This window comes from Adiantum capillus-veneris, chromosome 16 (genome assembly GCF_014529385.1).
Source record: "Adiantum capillus-veneris isolate H3 chromosome 16, ASM1452938v2, whole genome shotgun sequence".
NCBI lineage: Eukaryota > Viridiplantae > Streptophyta > Polypodiopsida > Polypodiales > Pteridaceae > Adiantum > Adiantum capillus-veneris.
The window spans coordinates 43,668,493-43,689,593 of NC_140946.1; the positions used below are offsets into that span (position 1 = coordinate 43,668,493).

General features: G+C 44.5%; 1 protein-coding gene across 3 annotated transcripts in view; it reads left to right on the forward strand.

Moving 5' to 3' along the window:
- Positions 1 to 18,779, forward strand: part of LOC147438930 (Prolyl oligopeptidase family protein) — a 79,697-nt gene extending 60,918 nt beyond the window's left edge. For all 3 annotated transcript variants that reach the window (XM_086484886.1, XM_086484884.1, XM_086484885.1), the window contains exons 13-14: positions 18,057 to 18,194; positions 18,315 to 18,779. In XM_086484886.1, coding sequence (XP_086341012.1) covers positions 18,057 to 18,194; positions 18,315 to 18,614 — 438 coding nt within the window. In that variant the 3' untranslated portion in view covers positions 18,615 to 18,779. The remainder of the gene's footprint in view (positions 1 to 18,056; positions 18,195 to 18,314) is intronic.
- Positions 18,780 to 21,101: the final 2,322 nt, after the last annotated feature.

Below are 21,101 nucleotides of genomic sequence, written 5' to 3' on the forward strand. Positions count from 1 at the left end.
GATGCATACGGACACTTTTTAAAAGTTGGCGAGAACCTGCAGCACGTTGAATTCTCTGTTTGCTGCCCTGGAAATGCGCCAGATCATGTCAACAGTGGTCCCCTCGCGTCCCCGGACCTCCTGGGGGTATTAGGGACCGTTTAGGGCCGAAACCCTAAACCTGTAAAAATACACAGCAGGCTGTAATTCCCTGTTTTGGGCTCCGTTTCGCGAGCCGGTCGCATCTGTAGCAAGCCCTCGAGCTTCTGCACTTGTAGGGCTACTTGCCCTTTGAATCGGACGAGATTTCTCACGTGAAACCTCTCCGAATTCACCTGTGCCTGCGGGGGATTAGCCACTAGCTAATCCAATACTTGTGCGAGAGGCTCTTGCCTCGACAATCGCGCATGAACCCACACAACTATACATTAGTCAAATGAAGAGCCCTCTTGTGGGGCATCACATAACTGCACGTAGGGGAGAGAGAGAGAGAGCAGTGTGTAGTGTGCAGGGCATCACTCCTAGCACCACACTCTACATAGAGTGGAAAGAAAGCACTCCATAGCTCTTAACCTGTGACAGTTCTTCAAAATGAGGCCTCCCAGCTTATAATTCAGCGCTACCTCTTCTTTGCAATAGGAAAGTACACTAAAATGCGCCACTTGGCACAATTACACACAATTTCCCGTTTCGGGGTCGCCGCCTAAAAATCTCCCGACCGGTTACCCAATTGACTTAGTGGCAGAGTTGTAAAATGTTCCCCTTGTCATTCCGGAGGTAATGACGCGAACACATTTCACGGCCCAAAATAGCAGTTCCCTAAATTTTAGGAGATGCTTCCTTTGGGCTCCCATTGGTCATCTGACCATCTAACCTCATTAGGACCGCATCCAAAAGTGCAATGTGGCCCAACTGTCGGATACTTTTTCTTGGTGATCCCACCTTGACTTTATTCCTTTATTGAGTTCACTTCCTAGTATCCACCAACTTGCTAAGTGCAACGGGGAAACCTACATGATCTTGCATTGAGCCTAGACATCCTCTTACTATATGTATTCCAGTGCCGACTACTTCTCGTCTGCGGGTGAAACTACCGTTCACATTGGCCATACAATGTCCGACCGTTTGCTACTTTAAAAAGAGGGTCTCATAAAATAAAACAAAAATCATTGGAAAAAAACCAACAACTAAGGTTAACAGTTGCCACGTCCTCGTGACATAGTTAATAGCTGCCACGTCCTTGTGACAAAAACATAAAGCCGTCGATGAACACTCTCCTTGCAAATAACCATCTTGGTGTGGGCCATGAGCTGTTCAACAACTCCCTCACCACTCTTCTTGCGAATAACCTAAAAAGGTATGGGCCATGAGATATAGAGGCCTTTTACAACCAAACTGTAAGAGCCCCGTACAACTAAGAGTGCTTAATGCTTAAAGAACTTGACAAAATATTAATCACAACACTTCAAAGAGACAAGAGGCAGAATGAGGGTTGAAGATGGGCAACCCCTCCCAAAGAAAATAGATTTCTACTCAACCCAAGTGCCTTGGGATTGAGCTCAGTTATAATCAACCCGAGAGTGAGTGTAAGTATACTCACACTCGTAGATCATGCAAGATGCCATGTGCACATGCATAAAAGTAAACATAAGTAGATGTAAGGTGCAGCGGAAGTGAATGTTGAACTTTGCTCAAGATGAGTTCTCCGAACTGTGCTCAAGGATTCCTTTTACTTATGGAAGGGAGAGCCTTCCATTCCTTTAGTGAGAGAGTGCAATGGACACAAACAAAGTGATGAACACCGTGAATGAAGGTGCTGAGACTGAGAGATAGAGAGAGAAGAATACGACACCAAAATGTTGTCAAACCCTCTTCCAAAGGCCCCACTCTCTATGGCAAGAGCGGTCTACTTATGATTGCACAAATCTCTACAATGCTTGGACTTGCTGACGATGTCGACGACGATGAGAACGACGACGAGACGGGCTGAAATCTGAGAATACTAAGGGCTGAAATCTGCAAATCTTTATCTGCTGAATTTTGACTCTATGTCGGTGACGATGTCAATGACGACAATGCGACGACGACGCGCTGAAAACGCAGATGCTGAAATCTGCGTTTTCCGGGCTGAAACTGCAAACTTTGCGGGATTTGACCGTGCGGCGAGGATTTGCTGTGGGAAGGTGAGATCTGCGAGGTTTGGGGGTTCTACTACGGAATCTTGATGCTGAAAACTGAAAACGCTGGTCTTCTTGTTGGTTCTGTCGCGAAGATCTGCAAAAGCGTTGAGGTGCCAGGCTGATGCAAAAACGCTAGGGTTGATTTGTTGTCTGCTGGGGAATCTGTTAACGCTAGGGCTGATCTGTCTTCTTGCTGTCGCCGGTTGTCTTGCAATGCAAAACGCTAGGCTGATCTATTGTTCTACTGTCGCCGGAAATCTGCAAGTGCAAAAACGTTGGTTGATCTTGGTGCAAAAAGGCTAGGTCCTGCAACTACTTCAAAAACGCTAGGTCTTCTGGGGGGTTCTGCTGAGAAGGTGCCTGATGAACCAAAGCTCCTGTTGCCTCTTTTGCCAGAAAGTGCTAGCGCTAGGTTTGCTTATATACTTGGCTAGTAAATTTTCCCTACCGAGTTCCCAGCAATAGTCACTTGAAAATAATAAATAAAAAATGGCTAAAATAGGGAAAATAGGTTCTATGCACTATAAAAATGCTCCTGATGGGTTCTGATGGAAATCTGATGATCATGCTGTGTGCAACCAGAAGATATGCATCTAGTGTCTGGACATGCACGGTCTGCGAACAGACTCACAAAAGTGCCAGATCACTTTCTAATCTAACTGAACTGAACCCTTGTCATGAAGTAGCTTGTCCACGTACACATAGGGTTAGATGTATCACGTGAGATCCCCTCCTTTTCAAAGTGAGGTACTGGTACCGAACTGTATGGCGTCGAGGGAGATCGCCAATAGCGTCTGGAATCTTGGAAAGGACTCTTTGTCGGCCCACTCTGATGCGTGGGTCGTGCGATACTTGAACTTCATAAAGGTCGGCAACGCTTGCTTCTTTGGGCCGCGCCGAAAGCGACACAGAGTCTTCGATGGCTCCTTCAATGCTTCAACTTCGTCTAGAGTCATGCGTCTACCTTCTTCAAGAATCCTCGAGAATGAAAATTCCTGAAACCACTTCCAAGACAAAAACATGAACATACCCATTCCATGTAAAGTGACTGAAAAAATACTACTCTTCTGTAGAGCCTGTGCATGCAATGTAGATGAACATACAGACGGAGTGCCAAACCGTTCATCAAACACATGCAAACAATGGGGTCGAATCTTGACTTTCTGATCTAAATCAATCAACTGTGGCAAATCACAATGGAAATGCCGATGCTTGATGCTCAATCCTTCTTGTGCTCTTCTATGATTGTGTCGTGCCAAGGAAGAGACATGGAGTGTGACTTCCTTGAATGTATACTTTTCAGCTTTTCATGAGAAATCCGCATACATCCGTACTCATTCATGAGTGAATTGTGCTCAACGTACAATACGGCGTGCCTATGAAAAGGGATCACATAAAGACGCTGACTAAAATACAGGAAACGATCACGAATGAAACACTCGAACAATGCGTGCTGACTAATCACTCAAACACATAATACTTCGTGTGAGGGTTCTTGGGACCTAGGCTCGAGAGCCAAGATCGGTTCTTCGGGATCTACCGAATCTGCCTGTCGGGGTGCTATGGACCTCGATTTGAAAGCCAAGATCGGTTCTTCGTGATTGATCGAATCTGCAATGGGGTTAGCTTTACTAGACAAAGTAGCAACTAAACCATCATACTTGTGAACAATCACATCATCTTCTTGCAAATCCTCATGCTTGTGAGAAATCACATCTTGATCATGGAAATCATTATACTCGTGAGAAATCACATCTTGATCATGCAAATCATCATGCTTATCATTATCATCCAAATCATCATGCAAATCATGTGTGTCGTGCTTTGGAGAAGAAGAGATTGAGAAAGTCTCCTTTTCCTAATCCTTTTCAAACTGTGCCTGCACAATAGAAAAAAGTCGCCACAACTCTTTCATGTGTTGGTCTCCCCTCTCTTGTCTTGCTTTGTTCTCGCGATCAAATGCTGCTTGTCTTTCTTTGTTCTCGCGATCAAATTCTACTTGTCTTTCTTTGGCTTGCAAGCGTGCTTGCTTGCTCTCACGCTCTATGGATGCCATTCTTTCTTGGTACTTACGATCAATTTCTGCCATCTTCCTGCTGTTCTTGCTTCGTGTTCTAACTTCCTGTCCATCATCATCTTGTCGAAAGCCTCCAGAGGAGTTAGTGCAATCCTTGGCGTAGACGGGGAAGGAGGAGGGTTGGAAAAACCGCCTGGTGGGGAAAATTCTTCTTCGCCACCCTCATGCTCATCACCTCCATGCGAAGTATCCATTCCGCTTTGAGCGATGACCATCCACTGAAGTCTTGGGTTCTTAAGTTCAACGAGGAACTTGGGCTCTTGTGGGTCTTAGATTCTTGGGTTCTTGGGGGTCTTGGTTTTTGGGTTCTTGAGGTTCTTGAGTTCTTGAGTTCTTGAGTTCTTGAGTTCTCGAGGTTTCTTCTTTCGCTTGCAATCTGTGTTAGAGAAGGATCTTCTCTTACCCGAGCTATACTCTTCCCTGCGGGTGCACCCCTTGGCGGCCTTGCGCTCACACTAAGGTTGCTTTTTCCCACCTCACATCGATTGGCCGGCCGCTAAGTGCATAGTCCGCTCTCAATGAGTGAAAAGAGACACAAGGGGAGGTTGGACAAGCCCTTCTTTCTTGGGTTTCCTGCCACTTTTCAAAAACACGATTAGGAATCGACACGCCCAAGAGGTCTTGGGTTACGTGTGACCTCAACAAGCAAAAAATATTCTGTGGTTCTTGTGGTTCTTTCCTTGAGTGATACAGAACGCTGCCAAAGCTCTGATACCAATGTAATGTGCAGCGGAAGTGAATGTTGAAGATGAGTGCTACAAATTGTGCTCAAGGATATATTTTACTTACGGAAGGAAGAGCCTTCCGTTCCTTTAGTGAGAGAGTGCAATCGACACAAACAAAGTGATGAACACTGTGAATGAAGGTGCTGAGACTGAGAGATAGAGAGAGAAGAATACGACACCAGAATGTTGTCAAACCCTCCTCCGAAGGCCCCACTCTCTATGGCGTGAGCGGTCTACTTATGATTGCATAAATCTCTACAATGCTTGGACTTGCCGACGATGTCGACGACGAGACGGGCTGAAATCTGAGAATACTAAGGGCTGAAATCTGCAAATCTTTATCTGCTGAATTACGACTCTATGTCGATGACGACGATGCAACGACGACGCGCTGAAAACGCAAATGCTGAAATCTGCGTTTTCCAAGCTGAAATTGCAAACTTCGCGTGATCTGACCGTGCGGCGAGGATCTGCCTTGGGAAGGTGAGATCTGCGAGGTTTGGGGGTTCTACTGCGGAGTCTTGATGCTGAAATCTGAAAACGCTGGTCTTCTTGTTGGTTCTGTCGCGAAGATCTGCAAAAACACTGAGGTGCTAGGCTGATGCAAAAACGCTAGGGCTGATTTGTTGTCTGTTGGGGAATGTGCTAACGCTAGGGCTGATCTGTCTTCTTGTTGTCGCTGGTTGTCTTGCAATGCAAAACGCTAGGCTGATCTATTGTTCTACTGTCACCGGGAATCTGCAAGTGCAAAAACGCTGGCTGATCTTGGTGCAAAAACGCTAGGTCCTGCAACTACTGCAAAATAGGTCTTCTGGGGGGTTCTGCTGAGAAGGTGCTTGATGAACCAAAGCTCCTGCTGCCTCTTTTGCCATAAAGTGCTAGCGCTAGGTTTGCTTATATACTTGGCTAGTAAATTTGCCCTACCTAGTTCCCAACAAAATTCACTTAAAAATAATAAGTAAAAAATGGCTAAAATAGGAAAAATAGGTTTTGTGTACTGTAAAAATACTCCTGATGGGTTCTGATGGAAATCTGATGATCATGCTGTGTGTAACCAGAGGATATGCATCTACTCTTAAGTGTCTGGACATGCACAGTCTGCGAACAGACTCACAAAAGTGCTAGATCACTTCCTAGTCTAACTGAACTGAACCCTTGTCATGAAGTAGCTTGTCGACGTACACATAGGGTTAGATGTATCACGTGATAGTAGACTTCTCAAACATATGTACAAAGATAAAATTTAGTTGCTGCGTATGCTAGAGAAGAGATCTAGTGTCTTGGTTGCTTGTAGGATGAATAGAAGAGCGCAAAACTGAAAGGAAACAACATAATTTTCAGATTTATAGATGTGTTGCCCTGAAAAACAACAAGCTAGAGAGAGAGATATGACTTCTTAAGGATGAAGGAATAGTAAGCGTAGAGAGAGATGGTGATGGTAATGAAGGGGGTTTCTTGGGCTGATGGTAGAGGAAAATTCAACAACTACGAGATGTGGAAATGAGAGGGAAAGAGGCTTTATTTATAGAGAAGTTGCTTCAAGAGAAAAGGAAAAAGTTGAAGAGAATTGTGACAAGTGTTTGGACAAGTGTCCACATACTTGTCTCTTCCTTTAAAAGCTTTTTGACAAGTATCCACACTTGTCTCTTCCTTTGAAAGCTTTTTGACAAGTGTCTCGTCTTTTGGAAAGTTTGTGACAGGTGTCCTGCCACGTGTCCTCCTTTTCGAACCTTGCTTCTAGAATCTCTCTTCTAGAATCTTTTAGAAGCTTCCATCTTGGAACTGCTAAAAACACACATTAATATGGATATCAATTGAAAACTCTTTCTGAGTACAATACGGTTTTTGCTTCAAAACAAGATTTAACATCTGTATGAGGAGATAAAGCATTCAATGCATTCAGCCTACATATGCATAATGAGCAATCTTCATGATCATGCCATCTTGTTGATTGTAACTGTCTTTTCAGGTGGATCTAGCCCACACTCTAAGGCATGAACCCTTTCTATGTGCAACTATGATCCCGATATGCACGAGTTACAAGTCATAGGCGCCCTATTGGGTTATCTAGGTGGGAGTGTGCACTATCTCTGTTCTAACCCACTGTGGGGGTCCACCGTAACCTGTGACTACTCATTGGTGATCATATTACGGTGCACTGTTCTAGCTATCTTGTTTTACAAAAGGAAAACACACTTGTAAAATTTAAGATTGATAGAAAAAGGATACAAGCTCTTTTCTATTGAGGTGTGACAGCCCACCTGTTCTTATTCAACTCTCCTCAGCTGAAAAGCTTTCTCATATTGTTTAAGAATCTCCGGGTAAGCCTGCATGAAATTTTCATCCACCCACTTGGCGTCGGTTGTGGGTAAATCTTTAAACTTCAATAAAAATTTCCATGTCAGAAGGCCACTTCTTGTAGTTCGATCCTTATGAAAGAGGATTTGTTCGGGTTGAATGAGTTGCTCTGTGTCTTCAATTTCTGGGGGATCCTCTGAAATAGGCTCCTTTGGTATTGATCCTATGTAAGGCTTAATAGGCTTACATGAAACGAATTATGTATCTTCCAATGACTTGGGAGTTCTAGCTTGTAGCATACTTCATTAATTTTCTTGATGACCTTGAAAGTATCTTTTCGACAGCTTCGGAAAAGACCTTGTTTTCCTGGAACTTTGCTTTAATCTGTTCTTATCAAACTTTAGTAAGACATATTGTCCTTCTTTGAAAACCAAATGCCTTCGTTGCTTATCTGCTTGCTTCTTTTGTTGTTCTTGGGTAGCTTTGATAGTGGCTCGGACTTGATTCATAGCTGTCTTCAAGTCCGAAACAAACTCATCAGCGGCAAAAATCTTGTCTTTGGTACGAATAATAGGTGGAGGTATTATTCTTCCTTGCATTATTTCGTTTGGAGCCTTCCCTGTAGAGGAGTGTCGGGTGTTGTAGGTAAACTCCAATAGAGGTAAATACTTCTCTCATTGTGACTTTTGCTCACTAACATAAGCTTTTAACATATCAAGTAAAGTGACATTCATGACTTCAATTTGCCCATCCGTTTGTGGATGAAATGATGGAGAACTTTAAAGTTGTTCCCAAATTCTCAAATAAAGCACACCAGAAATTACTTGTAAACTTGGAGTCCCTATCAGAAATAATCTCTGAAGGCACACCATGCAACCTAAAGATATGCTGTATAAAGAGTCGTGCAGCTTGTGAAGACTTCAATGTTTTATGGCAAGAAATGAAATGTGCTTGCTGATTAAATCTATCTATGATGACCCAAATCATGTCACTCCCTTGTGGTGTCCTTATTCCTGTGATGAAATCCATGGTGATAGACTCCCAAGGACCATCTGGGACTGGTAAAGGTTGTAATAATCCTGGAGCCTTTTGTCTTTCAAACTTTGATTTTTGACCAACCAGACATTTTTCAATGTAGTTGTGTGTATCCTTTCGAAGTGTTGGCCAATAGAAAAAGCGCTCTAAAGCACTTAGAGTGGATGATGTTCTCTATGTCCTGCATAAGGTGGTTTTTGATTTCATGAGGACGTGGCAGCTGTTAACTATGTCACGAGGATGTGGCAACTGCTAACCTTAGTTGTTGGTTTCTTTCCAATGATTTTTGTTTTATTTTTGAGACTCTCTTTTTGAAGTTGCAGTGGTCGGACATTGTATGGCCAATGTGAACGTGAAGAGCATGCAGCGTTCCAGCCCAGCCAGCACGTCAGCGATTCAGCCCTTCATTCAGCCAGTGCATGATTTGGGGAAAGGGTGCGCAAACTTCAAAGGGGCACAACCCCTGGAAAAGGTGCGAGCACGGAGAAGAAGGGGCATTCTGTTTGTTGTGTGCTTGTTCGCGGGAAGGGGTGTGAGGGCGGGTTAGGAGTACCACCCGAGCTAAGGTACACGAAGCTCTCCGGGTACGCTACGCACACACATCTATGTTATGTCTTTATTTATAGAATTGGAGCAGAATAAATTTAAGTTACCTCGTGCTTGTTTGGGTGTGTGTACCACCTTTTTGCTACTTCCATACAACTCCGGGAAGGGGGCAGAGGGTAGCGGCGAGGGTGAGAGGCTTAATACCTTCGGGTCTCGGGAAAAAAATTTGCTTTGATACCACTGTGTGGATTAGTGGTGCTAATCCTATAATTAAGGCTTAAAACTTCATACTTAAGATCAAATTGAGACTCAAGAGATTGAATGTGTGTTTGATTGCTTGAATGAATACTTGAAAATTGAGTGCAATAGGCTCTTTATATAGGAAAGGAAGAGACACAAATGAAAAGACACGTCTCATGGTGAAGAGACGCGACTTTAGACGTAAAGACACATCCTTTCGGCGAAGAGTCGCAACCGTAGAGCGAAGGGGTGTGACCAATCGTCGAAGGAGTGTGGCTTTTGGCGAAGAGGCACGTCTCTTGAGCGAAGGGTCGTGACCATCCAAGCGTAAGGGTTCTCCTTGGCATGGCACTTTGTGTATCTGCAACTAGGAGTAGATGTAATACATAGTCTCAATTGTGACACAGACGCCCTACATAGACACACAGAGATGGAAACGTCACAACATACCTGCAAGTATACCTTGTGCTGCAGATGCAGCGAGCGAGAGCGAGAGAGAGAGAGAGAGAGAGAGAGAGAGAGAGAGAGAGAGAGAGAGAGAGAGAGAGAGAGAGAGAGAGAGAGAGAGAGAGAGAGAGAGAGAGAGAGAGAGAGAGAGAAATGAAATGAAATGAAATGTTATATTAACGTCTTCAAAAGGCCAAAATGACCTATGAGACCAATCAGTTACAAAATAGTGAATCTAATACCATGTCTGGGTACAAAAGAACTAGAAAAGAACTAGAAGTGGAACAAAATACTACTACTACTACTACAATCTAAAACTACGTGGGTGTAGCAGCTGATACAATAGGTACCCGGTAAACTGGATGTAACAGTGTGTGAAACAAAGATGGAAGAAATGGTGAGGATCCATCCTCATCTGCACTCTGGATGTCGAGAGAGTATGGCTCGAATCTTCTGTTGTAGTCTCCGTCGATGCTGTGTAGCTCCTCTCCTCAGTCGCGGTCGTCTGTATCTCTGTAGCTCCAATGCTCGGTCGATGAGAGTGCCAGTAGTGGTCGAATGAGTGTGGGACGAGCTCTGCAGTGGTGGCTGCTCCTCTGGCTGTCCCATATCTAGTGAAAAGAAATCTGTAATGTGTCTCTGGGACTGCCTCTCTCTAGCTCTCCCCAGTAAAGTGTCTCTACACCTGTGTAACTCAAGTAGATATAGTCCAAGACATCTCTGATCCTCATAACTCATGACCCTAGATAGAGGACCAAAACCCTCTCTGAATAAGCAGTGGAAACGCCCCCGTATCTCATAGAACACTGTGCAATGACATATGTAGTGCAACTCTGTCTCTGGCTCTCTCTGGCATAATCGGCATATCTTGCTGTCTACTGGTATCCCTCTGAATCTACCAGTCTCAATCTCGAGCTGATGTGAGGATGTGCGTATCTGACCAATGGCACAACGCAAACCATGAGACATATGTGTGTCCATGTAGCTGGGTCGAATCACAAACCCATCTCCTGTGAGGTGGAGAAGATGCTCTCTATAGAAAGCCATCTTCGTGCTCAACTCCTGAGGCGGCTCTATCCATGTCCTCCTGGTGTTGAGCTGGATCAGGTCCTGACGAATGAGTCTAGTGATCTCCACCCGTGTAAGAGATAGCGAGGGTGCCTGAAGAGAATACTGGAAAGGGGGCAACCTGTCCATGGTGAAGCCATGCGTCTGAAACCATGAAGTCATCTGTGCATACCAGCATGAAGTGTCCCCCTGTAGAGCTAACTGTCTGGAAGACTCAAGGGCCAGTCTAGCATATCTGTCTCTAGTAGTATCCCATAGGCTGTGCACAAAGGACACTGATCTGGTAAGCGCCTCAATCTCCATGGGGGGGGCAGCTAGCTTTGCTCGAATGATCGCGTGAGGTACGGAGGCCTTGGCTCTAATCAATCGGGAGATCATAGATACCAAGGGCCTCTCCATACGTCTCCAACCATCCTGGCCTACAGAAGGTCCCCATACCTGTACCCCATACATCATAGCTGAGGCTACTAAAGTATCAAAGAGCCATAACTTTGTCCGAGGTTCCTGGAACTGAACCTGCGAACACATCCTCTCCAAGCCTCCCAAGGCCGCATAAGCTCTGGTCAGTCTAGTCTCTGCTGCTCTCCCCAAAGAAAACCTCGGCCCAGTGAAGACTATCCCAAGGTAAGTGTATGCATCTGTATACTCCACAATCTCTTGACCATACGTGAAGGTCGGTGCCGATCTCCTGATCCACTGCGGTGTGGTGTTAAACACCATGACCTTGGTTTTACCAAGGTTTACAGACAATCCACTATCCTCTGCAAAACTGTGTAATGCATCCAACTGTCGCTGCATACCCTCTGGTGAGTCAGAGATCAAGACAATATCATCAGCATATGACAACAATGGGATCCACGTCCCTGCCAGCTGGGCACCTCTATCACCCTCTCTGTCAATGTAATCAGACACCTCATCAACATACATACCAAATAGAGTAGGAGACAATGGCAACCCTGTTTCACCCCGATAGTGGAGTGAACTAAGTCAGATATCCCCTCTGGGGTGCGTACATGTCCCATCACTGATCTGTATAAAGCCATAATCCCCCAAATCAACACTGTGGGCACCCCCATCTCCTGTAGTCTGCGCATCAGTCGAGCTCTCGGTACCATGTCAAATGCTTTGCGGAAATCCACAAAGCTACAATAAATCTGTCTCCCATGTGACCTGCCCTCCTCAATGATAGCTCTGAGTGTCAGAATATGGTCAAGAGTGGAGAAACCCCTCCTGAAACCTGCCTGTCCCTTTGCCCGTACACCCTCACCCTCTGCCCAGTTACTCAACTGCTGCTCAATAATGGATGCATACAATCGTGCCAGTGTGTGTCCAACCATAATAGTGCGGTAATTTCCAGGCTCTGTAGGATCACCTGCCTTGAATATAGGCACAATAGTAGACAACCTCCAAGTATCAGGTAATCCCTCACACATGGCACGATTGAACAACACTGCAAGAACCTCCATCAGCATATCCCTAGCATGTATAAAGTGCTCCGCTACTAGACCGTCATGATTGTAAGCCCTCCTGGTCCTCATCCTGTCAATGGCTCTCTTTACCATCTCAGTGGTAAAGAAGGTGCTCGTAGGTGGACATGGCTCTGTAGGATCTGGAAGGGGATCCTGCCCAGGAACCGTATATAATGATGTCGCATACTGGCCCCACACATCAGGAGAAGTAATCACTGGGGGAGGGGAGTGCTCATGGAAGAGTCGCCATGCCTCGCCTGAGTCTCTACTCAAGAACAACTGATACAAGTCTCGCTCCATCTGGGCCAGGTAAGCTCGTTTCTTCTTTCGCACAAGGCGCCGGAAAGCAATCCGCGACTGTCTGTAGGTGATGACTCCTAAATGAAGATCCCTCTGAAGCTGGGCTCTCATCTCTCTGCACTCCTCATCATACCAACTGTTCTGGGGCATGCTCCCAGAATGTCGCCTCCGATCCAGTTGAGTGTGTGGGTATGCCTCTGATGCTGCATCATGTAGTGTCTCAGTCAGTAAAGTAGTGCACTCCTCTACTGAGAGGCCTGGAGCAACTGTGCATAGACGATCCCAGATCGCCTCTGTATAAACCGAGTCAGTCTCTGGTGTAAATGTATAACGGGTGTGTGACCTGCCTCCTGATTTCTGGGCTGTACTAAACTGAAAAGATACGGACAGTGTCAAGAGAGCATGATCCACTACTACGCCCACTGGTCTGACTCCCACTGTGAAATCCTGAATACAAGGAATAAAGCTCGGCTGTGTCATAACATAGTCCACTGTACTGGCCCCATGTCTGTGTGGAAAGCATGTGAAGCCTGCTGCTCCAGGAAACCGCTGTAAGCCATTAAGTATGGCTAGCCCATGTGTAGTCGTCATCTCCGTGAGGTATCTCCCATACTCAGTCTGCTCTCTGTCATGTGAGCATCTGTCAAACCCCAGCTCACCCACATCCAACTCTCTAAGCATCTCATCTGAAGTGTCGTAGAAGACTGTCTGACAGTTGCCCGTTCGAGCATTGAAGTCTCCTAGGAGGATGATATCACCATCCCTAGAAAACTCCCATATATCATCATCTAGAATTGAGAAAGGCGACTGCCCTCTGGATACAGCATATACTGACGTACTGGGGGGGAAGTAACATATAGCAATATATAGAAATCGACCTGTGCCAGCTCTCAGCCTCACCCACATGTATCTAGCGTGATCATCTCTCCGTACAATATGTAGTAGTGGTTGTAGCTCCTCCCTAAACAACACCGCTACTCCTCCTGAACCTCTTCTCCCATGCTTAGATCTCGTGACTGTTCTGTGGGCTGTCTCCCATTTGTATCCCACCACATGTGGCAACAGTTGGCCAGGGGCCTGGTGAGTCTCTGAAAAGAAAACAATGTCCTTGTCTCTGAAACTGTCCTCAAAGGCACCAACATCCAACCTCATAGACCCATTACAATTCCAAGTCGCCATCCTCAATGTGGTCCCATAGGTCTCGCACCGTCATGTAGAGCGCCGCTCTACAATCACCACCCGACCATCTCTGTAAAAGGCCATCTTCCCCTTCTCCCTTGCCGCTTGAATCTCGGGCATTACTTCTCTCATATGCGCAAGTTGTGAGAGAGTGAGGTCATCGCCTAAGAAAATACCTGTCTTCTTGAGAGTAGGTGTCTTCCTCAAGAATTCCTTCTTCTCTTCCAATGAAGGGAAGCGTAGTATGAGAGCTCTTTTCTTTGAAGATTCTCCGGGGCCCTCACTCTTCTTGCCCACTCTCCATGCCTTTGTGTGTGAAGGCTTCTCCACCCCCATCATTGATGTGAGGCTTGTGACCTCTTTTTCCACATTGTTTATGTCCTTGAGGCCGGTTACCCTCACATGTAGAGCCCGCATCCTCCTTCTTTGTTCCTCTTCGAGGGTCATGTTGATAAGAGTGGGTGTACAAGGAGCTTCCTTACCTTTCCCTTTCTTGGCAACCTCAATCCATTTTTCGGCCTCCTCTACTTTCTTTTGCGTTTCGGATATGACCGCGGCCCATGACTTCTTCTCCTCATTGATGTTGTCAATTTCTTCCCTCAAAGAGGGCTGAAATTCCCCCTCTTCAAGCCCATTTTTTGACCGTGTTTCCAACACTTCTTTGTGGAGGTCCAAAATGCTATTCTCCAACGTGGCGATCTTGTTGAGAAGATGATCCTTCTCGTCCTTCCACCTCTTCTCCTTTTCTTCATTTTCTCGGAGGAAAACGTTCTTCGCGTTCCTCCAATCTTCCATCTCTTTTCTCCATGCTTTCATTTCCAATTCAATGATGGAAATTCGTTTGGAGTGAAGCATATATTTGAGTTTGCTTGTTGCCATAGGTGAGGTTGGGGATGACATGAGAGAGAGAGAGAGAGAGAGAGAGAGAGAGAGAGAGAGAGAGAAGAGAGGATTGATGTTTCTAAAGTGCAGAAAATGCAGCAAACCCTAAAACGCAGATCTGTCCAACAACCCCCCCCAAAAAAAAAAAAGGGGTCGCGAACCCTAAAATACAGGTCGCGAGCCCTAAAAACAGGTCACGAACCCTAAAATACAGCAGCAAACCCTAAACGAAAGCATGGAGAGAGAGAGAGAGAGAGAGAGAGAGAGAGAGAGAGAGAGAGAGAGAGAGAGAGAGAGAGAGAGAGAGCAGATGGGGTCCCAAACCCTCCAAGGGCCCGCCCGCACTCTGTTATTGGATTGGTATTTACTTTAGATTTCACGAATGCTGAGACAATGAGTGCTAAGGTTGAATACTGATGCGATATTGAAATGAACATAGACTTACTGAATAGTTCTTCGCCGATGAAATCATTTGGAACTGAGGGTAGATGCTATATGTGTTGAGGTACTGCGGTACAGAAGTTTGAATTGTTGAATACTGCTGAATACTGTGGGTACTTAGGGTACTCCTGGCTGATTGCTGTGGTACTGAAGGTACTGAGGTGCTGAAGGCCAAGCAATGGCTGGCAAGGGTAGACTCAGAAAAAATGCAAGGCTGGTTGAGTACACTGCTGAGGATCCGCAAAACGCAGGCTGAAGACTACTGCACACCAAGCGATGGGCTGGAACTGCTTGCACAATGCTGGACTGCTGCAAAATGCAAGGGGTGCTGCTCCCAATCGCAGAGTGAGGCTGACAACGCAGGTAGAGGCTGAATGGGCATGGGAAAATGTTGGAGAGAGAGAGAGAGAGACCACCTTGTACGGCACAGAAAGAGAGCATCTGTCTGCCCACGCCCCTGATTATCTGATTCGCGCACGCCACCACGGAGGCTCCCACATCATTTAGCACTGTGCGAGCTGGTGAAGGAGCTAGCATATGCTTCTGGAAACCGAGGCGCCAATTGAGGCACACAATGAAAAAAAAAACCCCAGCATCTTTAGGGAATCTCTCATTTTCCCTTTGTTTTGTGTGGTGCACACATACTTGCAATCAAGGATGACTTTTGCGCTATGTGATGGGTTTTATTGTTCGGGTTATTGTGTCAATGCGTGGAAGCCAAAGATGCAGCTGAGATCCAAATGCACAGGAGTGTGCCGTCTATGCCTTTTGCCTTGCGGCAATGTTCTGGATGACGTGTTTCTGGGTGGTGCTGATATTAGAGTCAGCCTTCTCAAATACTTGATTGAGTATTTTTTAGATTTTATCATTGCTGATTTGTAGTGCATTCATTATCCACATCCTTTAGGCTCATGTAGAAGTTGTCACAAGTTGGTGACGTGGTATGACCCCAAGGGGGACTCCCATGGACAACAACGGCCTTAAAAATGGAAACCCTAAAACATGCTGAAGTGGCAACGTGTACGGGCGCCCATATTTTCCACCGCAAAACCTGGACTTGTAAGGACTATCCGCAAAACGTTGAGGCAGCCTTTGTGTGTTAGCTTTTGGGTCTGAGAGCTTTTTAGGGCTCAACTTTACCCTAAAACATGCTGAAGTGGCAGCGTGTACGGGCGCCCAGATTTTCCACCGCAAAACGTTGACTTGTAAGGACTATCCGCAAAACGTTGAGGCAGCCTTTGTGTGTTAGCTTTTGGGTCTGAGAGCTTTTTAGGGCTCAACTTTTCATATCAGTTGCTTTTCGAGGTTAGGGCCTTTTTAAATACAAGACTTGGGGGCTCACTGTGGCATTATCACGTGTGCAAAAGAGCTCCTGGGCAATTGTAACCTGTTTGAAGTAATATAAAAGAAATACCGAAATGTGCGCTAGGGTTTTGGGGCCAATGCTCTGGGAGTGGAACTCCGCCACTTCGTGTCTACCGTGTGGATCCTCCCCCCCCCCCCCCCCCTTCTCTCTCTCTCTCTCTCTCTCTCTCTCTCTCTCTCTCTCTTTCTCTCTCTCAAGCAAAGGCTCATGGCCTTGGAGGCTCGGCTCGCCGCAATGGAGGACTGCAAAAAGAAAGAATTGGAACAGATGGAAGTCAAATTTAACGAAGCAAAGGTGGAAGTAAAGATCACCCTCACAAACGAAATAAAAACTCAAGTGCAAGAAGAAATGTCTCGCAAGGTCGAAAGCCGTGACGTCCACGCTACGCGAACGGCAACAACAAGAGGAAATCGCTCTCAATGTTCGCATTGGTGGGCACCCAAGCGACTTGAAAGGGGAGGGGGACCTCAAGTTCGAGGAGTCCTTTGCCCGCATTCAAGCAAATACCCACATGGTACAATGGGATCCAACAACAATCTCCTCTCTTACACACGAACACCGCACCAACCATGCTATCCTTACCTTCAAGACAAAGACAAATCAAATCAAACTCCTTGAGAAATCGAGGCTTCTCAAGGACACCAAAATGTGGTTTGCAGAAGATCTTACACCCGCCCAACTCGAACAAAAGAAGACAAAACTTCAAAAGATGCGAGATAGAATCAAAAGTGTTTAGACATCGACCTCTTGGTCTCTTTCTTCAAGCTGATAACGTTGGAGGATCAATGTGAACGTTACACCATAAGACTGCCATCACCATTTTAGGAATACTGTTTTTCCAAGGAAGTCTCTACCATCCAAGAGCTCATGGACCATGTTGCCGTTGGCAACAAACTCCTGAAAGGAAGACTAGAATTTACAATGGATGACCAACTGACGTCTACACAAAATCCTTGACAACAATGCACAAATTCTCGAGATTCTCACGACACTTCACTCCACGTGCACGACCTTGCTTCACTACCCGCCAATGAGAACCTGTGCGTAGGTACTTCAAATTTTTCTAGGCGGGGCACTCTAGTGGGTTTTGTTTCAGATATTTATGCAATTTCTATATCTATTACTCCCAAGGAATTATGCAGAGCCTTTGACAGATTTGTGGCCGCAAAGCACTTATCTTCTTCTATCTAGGAGCCACTGAAAAGCTTAAGAAGATGGACTTTGTGTATGACCAGTTTGTTAGAGGCATTGAGGCTGAGCTGGCTACAAGAGATACCAGCACGGTTGACCCACTTATTGGTGCTCTTCTTGTCACCAGTCAAGGGTACCATGACAAGGCAGATTTTCATACCATGAAGTCAAGGCGTTGCGACGCTCTTTTGGGCATGCCTTGGCACCCAACAAAAACGATGCTACCATTCAGATCCGCAATAGAACCATCACTTTGAATCTGGATGGCAAGACATACGTCCTTCACATTCGACTAACCAAAACCAACCCCGAATGATTTTAGTTTCACTATGTATTTAGATACTCTTTGGAACATTCTTTGAAATTATTGTTTGGAGATATTGGAGCTGCATAATTTTTTTGGTTCATAAAGAATCATGCTTTAGGCCGAGTGGGAACGCAAAATTCCTGTTTGTCTGTATCAAATTTTGATAAACCGATTGTTACGTTTAGAATGTACGTCATTTTTCAGTAAAATGCTATTATATGTTGGCTTCTTACTCAGCTCTTTAAAATATTTAGATCAATTACTGTGCACGACGGGAAAGTGGTTGTGATTTCTTTAAATCTGTGTGTTTTGGTTTGTTTGTATAGAATGAGGAAAGAACTTTGTGGGAAGCCCCACAAACATACATCAACATGAGTCCTTTTATGCTGGCAAACAAAATAAAGAAGCCCTTACTTTTGATTCATGGCGAGGACGACAACAACTCTGGAACACTAACATTGCAGGTTAATTGTTGTTGTTTTTACTGAAACACCAGTTTTAGAGACTGCACTTTATCCATCCTAGAGTTGTATGAGGTGTTGTAACTTCAGTCTACTGATGACATAAGTTATCATTCAATGCAGTCGGAACGGCTTTTCAGTGCTTTGAAGGGCCATGGTGGTCTTTGCCGCTTGGTGCTTCTACCATTGGAAAGCCATGGTTTTAGTGCCCGGGAAAGCATTATGCATTGTCTTTGGGAGATGGATAGGTGGCTGCACAAATATTGTTCGCATCCGGTTGCAGAGTCTCTTAATGGCAGTTCCAATCATGCTAACCTTGATAAGTCAGTGGTGCAGCAACCTAGCTCTGTTGGTGTGGAATCAAAGGAATGCTTGAGCTTGGAAGACGGGCTTCGTACATGGAGACCCTTTTCTTCCTTGTAAGACGTTGATTCATTCATTCAATTGATATTATTATTCATTGTTTGTACTATTTTACATATTCGAAAGACAGGAGGACACTTACAAAGCAAAAGAAAAGAGCAAATCCATTTTAACATTTGCAGTGCAAAAAATGGCAATATGATTTTATAAAGAATTTTTTGATCATTTCCTTAATTTGCTTTACAGGAAAGACAATTCCATTGCGCCTTCTTGCCAAAAAGGCTGTACTTGTATAACATGCATGTGTTGAATGAGTTCTTCAGTCCATGTTAAAGAATCAAGTTTTGGTTGATCTGCTCAGTTTGAGAGTGCCAACATTCAAAAAACTGAGACTCCATTCCCCATCCAATTTAAATTCGTGTTATCATTCTCTAATCCATGCTGATCTGTAATATGCATTGCGGATTGTTCTTGTTTAGCCATACTCTATTGCATGCTTGGCATTTGCTGCCAATAATACATTTTAACACCTTGACACACTCTGACCCTTTGCATTTAGACATGACCATAGAAAATGCTAAAAGCATCAAAATGTACTGGCCTAGAGAATTTTGGACACATTCATGAAAAACTAAAACTACACACGAACACATCAAAAAATTGGGCTTCTCTGATGTGGCATTCACAATCCCTAAGAAAATTATAAAAAATAACGGAATTCAAAACCTATAATGAAATCCAACCCGGCTTCTCCCGTATCAAGCTAACATTATACAATCCCAACTCAAAATGACCGTGATTTTGCTAAAACAAAAAAATCATCCCAAAGTTGTGCTCTTGGCCATGTAGAGAATTACAAAAAATTAAGAATAATTATATGTCGGAGAATCCTTGTGTATAAACAAATCTTCCTTTGATTTGCATTGAAGTTACAAAAAAATCATCAAAGTGTTTTTTTTCCAACACACCAAAGGGCCTAAGGGGGAGGTGCTTATCCCTTCCAAATATTGGCCATGTTACATGGGTGGGCAAGGGTTGCATACCATCAAAGGGCCTAAGGGGGAGGTGCTTATCCCTTCCAAATATTGGCCATGTTACATGGGTGGGCAAGGGTTGCATACCATCGGGAAAGAGCCACGCGTAAGCATCACCATGGCCACCTAATTGATGCACCACGTGCTGGGAGGGATGGAGATAACTTGTAGCAACCAGCTAGGAACCGCCTCCTTGGGTGACCCACCTCAGGAGGAGGATGCACGCGAGTGTCCAAGGCCGAGAGCCCTAGCAATGTGAACACCAAAGTGAATTTTGTGAAAATCAACATGGGAAAAGTTCCCAAATAGGCCAAAACAATAAATACAAACATCCCCTATTTCTTAGAAGCATGAAAATACGTTCAAAACTAGCGAAACTAATTATATAGTACACTAGACCTCACGAGGATGATTTTAAGGGTGCTTTTTTGCCAACACTATTTAAAGTGGAAATAAAGAGCACTTTTTTTTTGGGTAAAGTGTAGATTCAAAAATCATTTGCAAGCACAAGGGTAAGGGTGCTATCCATAGGTTAAAGAAATGCCAAGATATTTTTAGCTCATACACCAACTCTGTGGATGTTCTATGAGTGTTCTATGCTCGAACATCTGTGTGAGAACCTTACCTTTAGCTATTCATTGTACCTTGGTGTTTATCGTTCCTTGGCTACTCATAGCTTATAAGTTATGTGGCAAAGAGTATTCTGTTGTTCAACTGTGATAGTCATATGCTCTCGGTAAGGTGTACATGAATTGACTGAGTTGTACATAATGCCAAAGCAAGTCCCATAATTTGAGGCTCGACCTGTCTTTGTAGGAGTTGACTTTGGAGGTTCTACGGATCCACATAGGGTGTACTACCCATAGATGCCATCTTCACTCTATTATGGAGCCACATTGTATATACTTTTCTAGTTCATTCAATGTTATTTGAGTTTCATCTTGTTTCAATCGAATTTTTCAAAGCAGTACTATAGTAACCATCAATGCTATTATAACAAGAAATAGTTTTCACTTTCTCATCTCATTCAACTTTTGAGCTTGCAATTGGATTTAAGAAAATGTAAAAATCATTTGTCTAAGGGAATCTTATAACATGAGAAGTCAACAACTCATAAATCATGCATTGAATCATACAAACCTTAAGGCAAGTAATCAAATTGTATAGTAATGCAAAACAACACTAGTAATCTAGCATCACACAAGCCAAAGATACCTGCACTAACACCTGCTTGTGCTCAAGTACAAAGAGAGATCGGTGGATCAATGCGTCTAATATGGTTTATGCAAATGGATTGCATCTTGTACATGAAACTTAAAAACTACCTACCTTAATTTATTTTTAAATGCATTAAAAAGAGACACATGAGACCGAGCCTGCCTTGCATTACATACTTGCGTACATGCCATCGATTTGCATCCTCAAATAACCTTTAGTGTTGTGCACTCGTGTATGTACCATGTCCAACATGGACAATGTGTGTGTGTGTGTGTGTGTATGAGAGAGAGAGAGA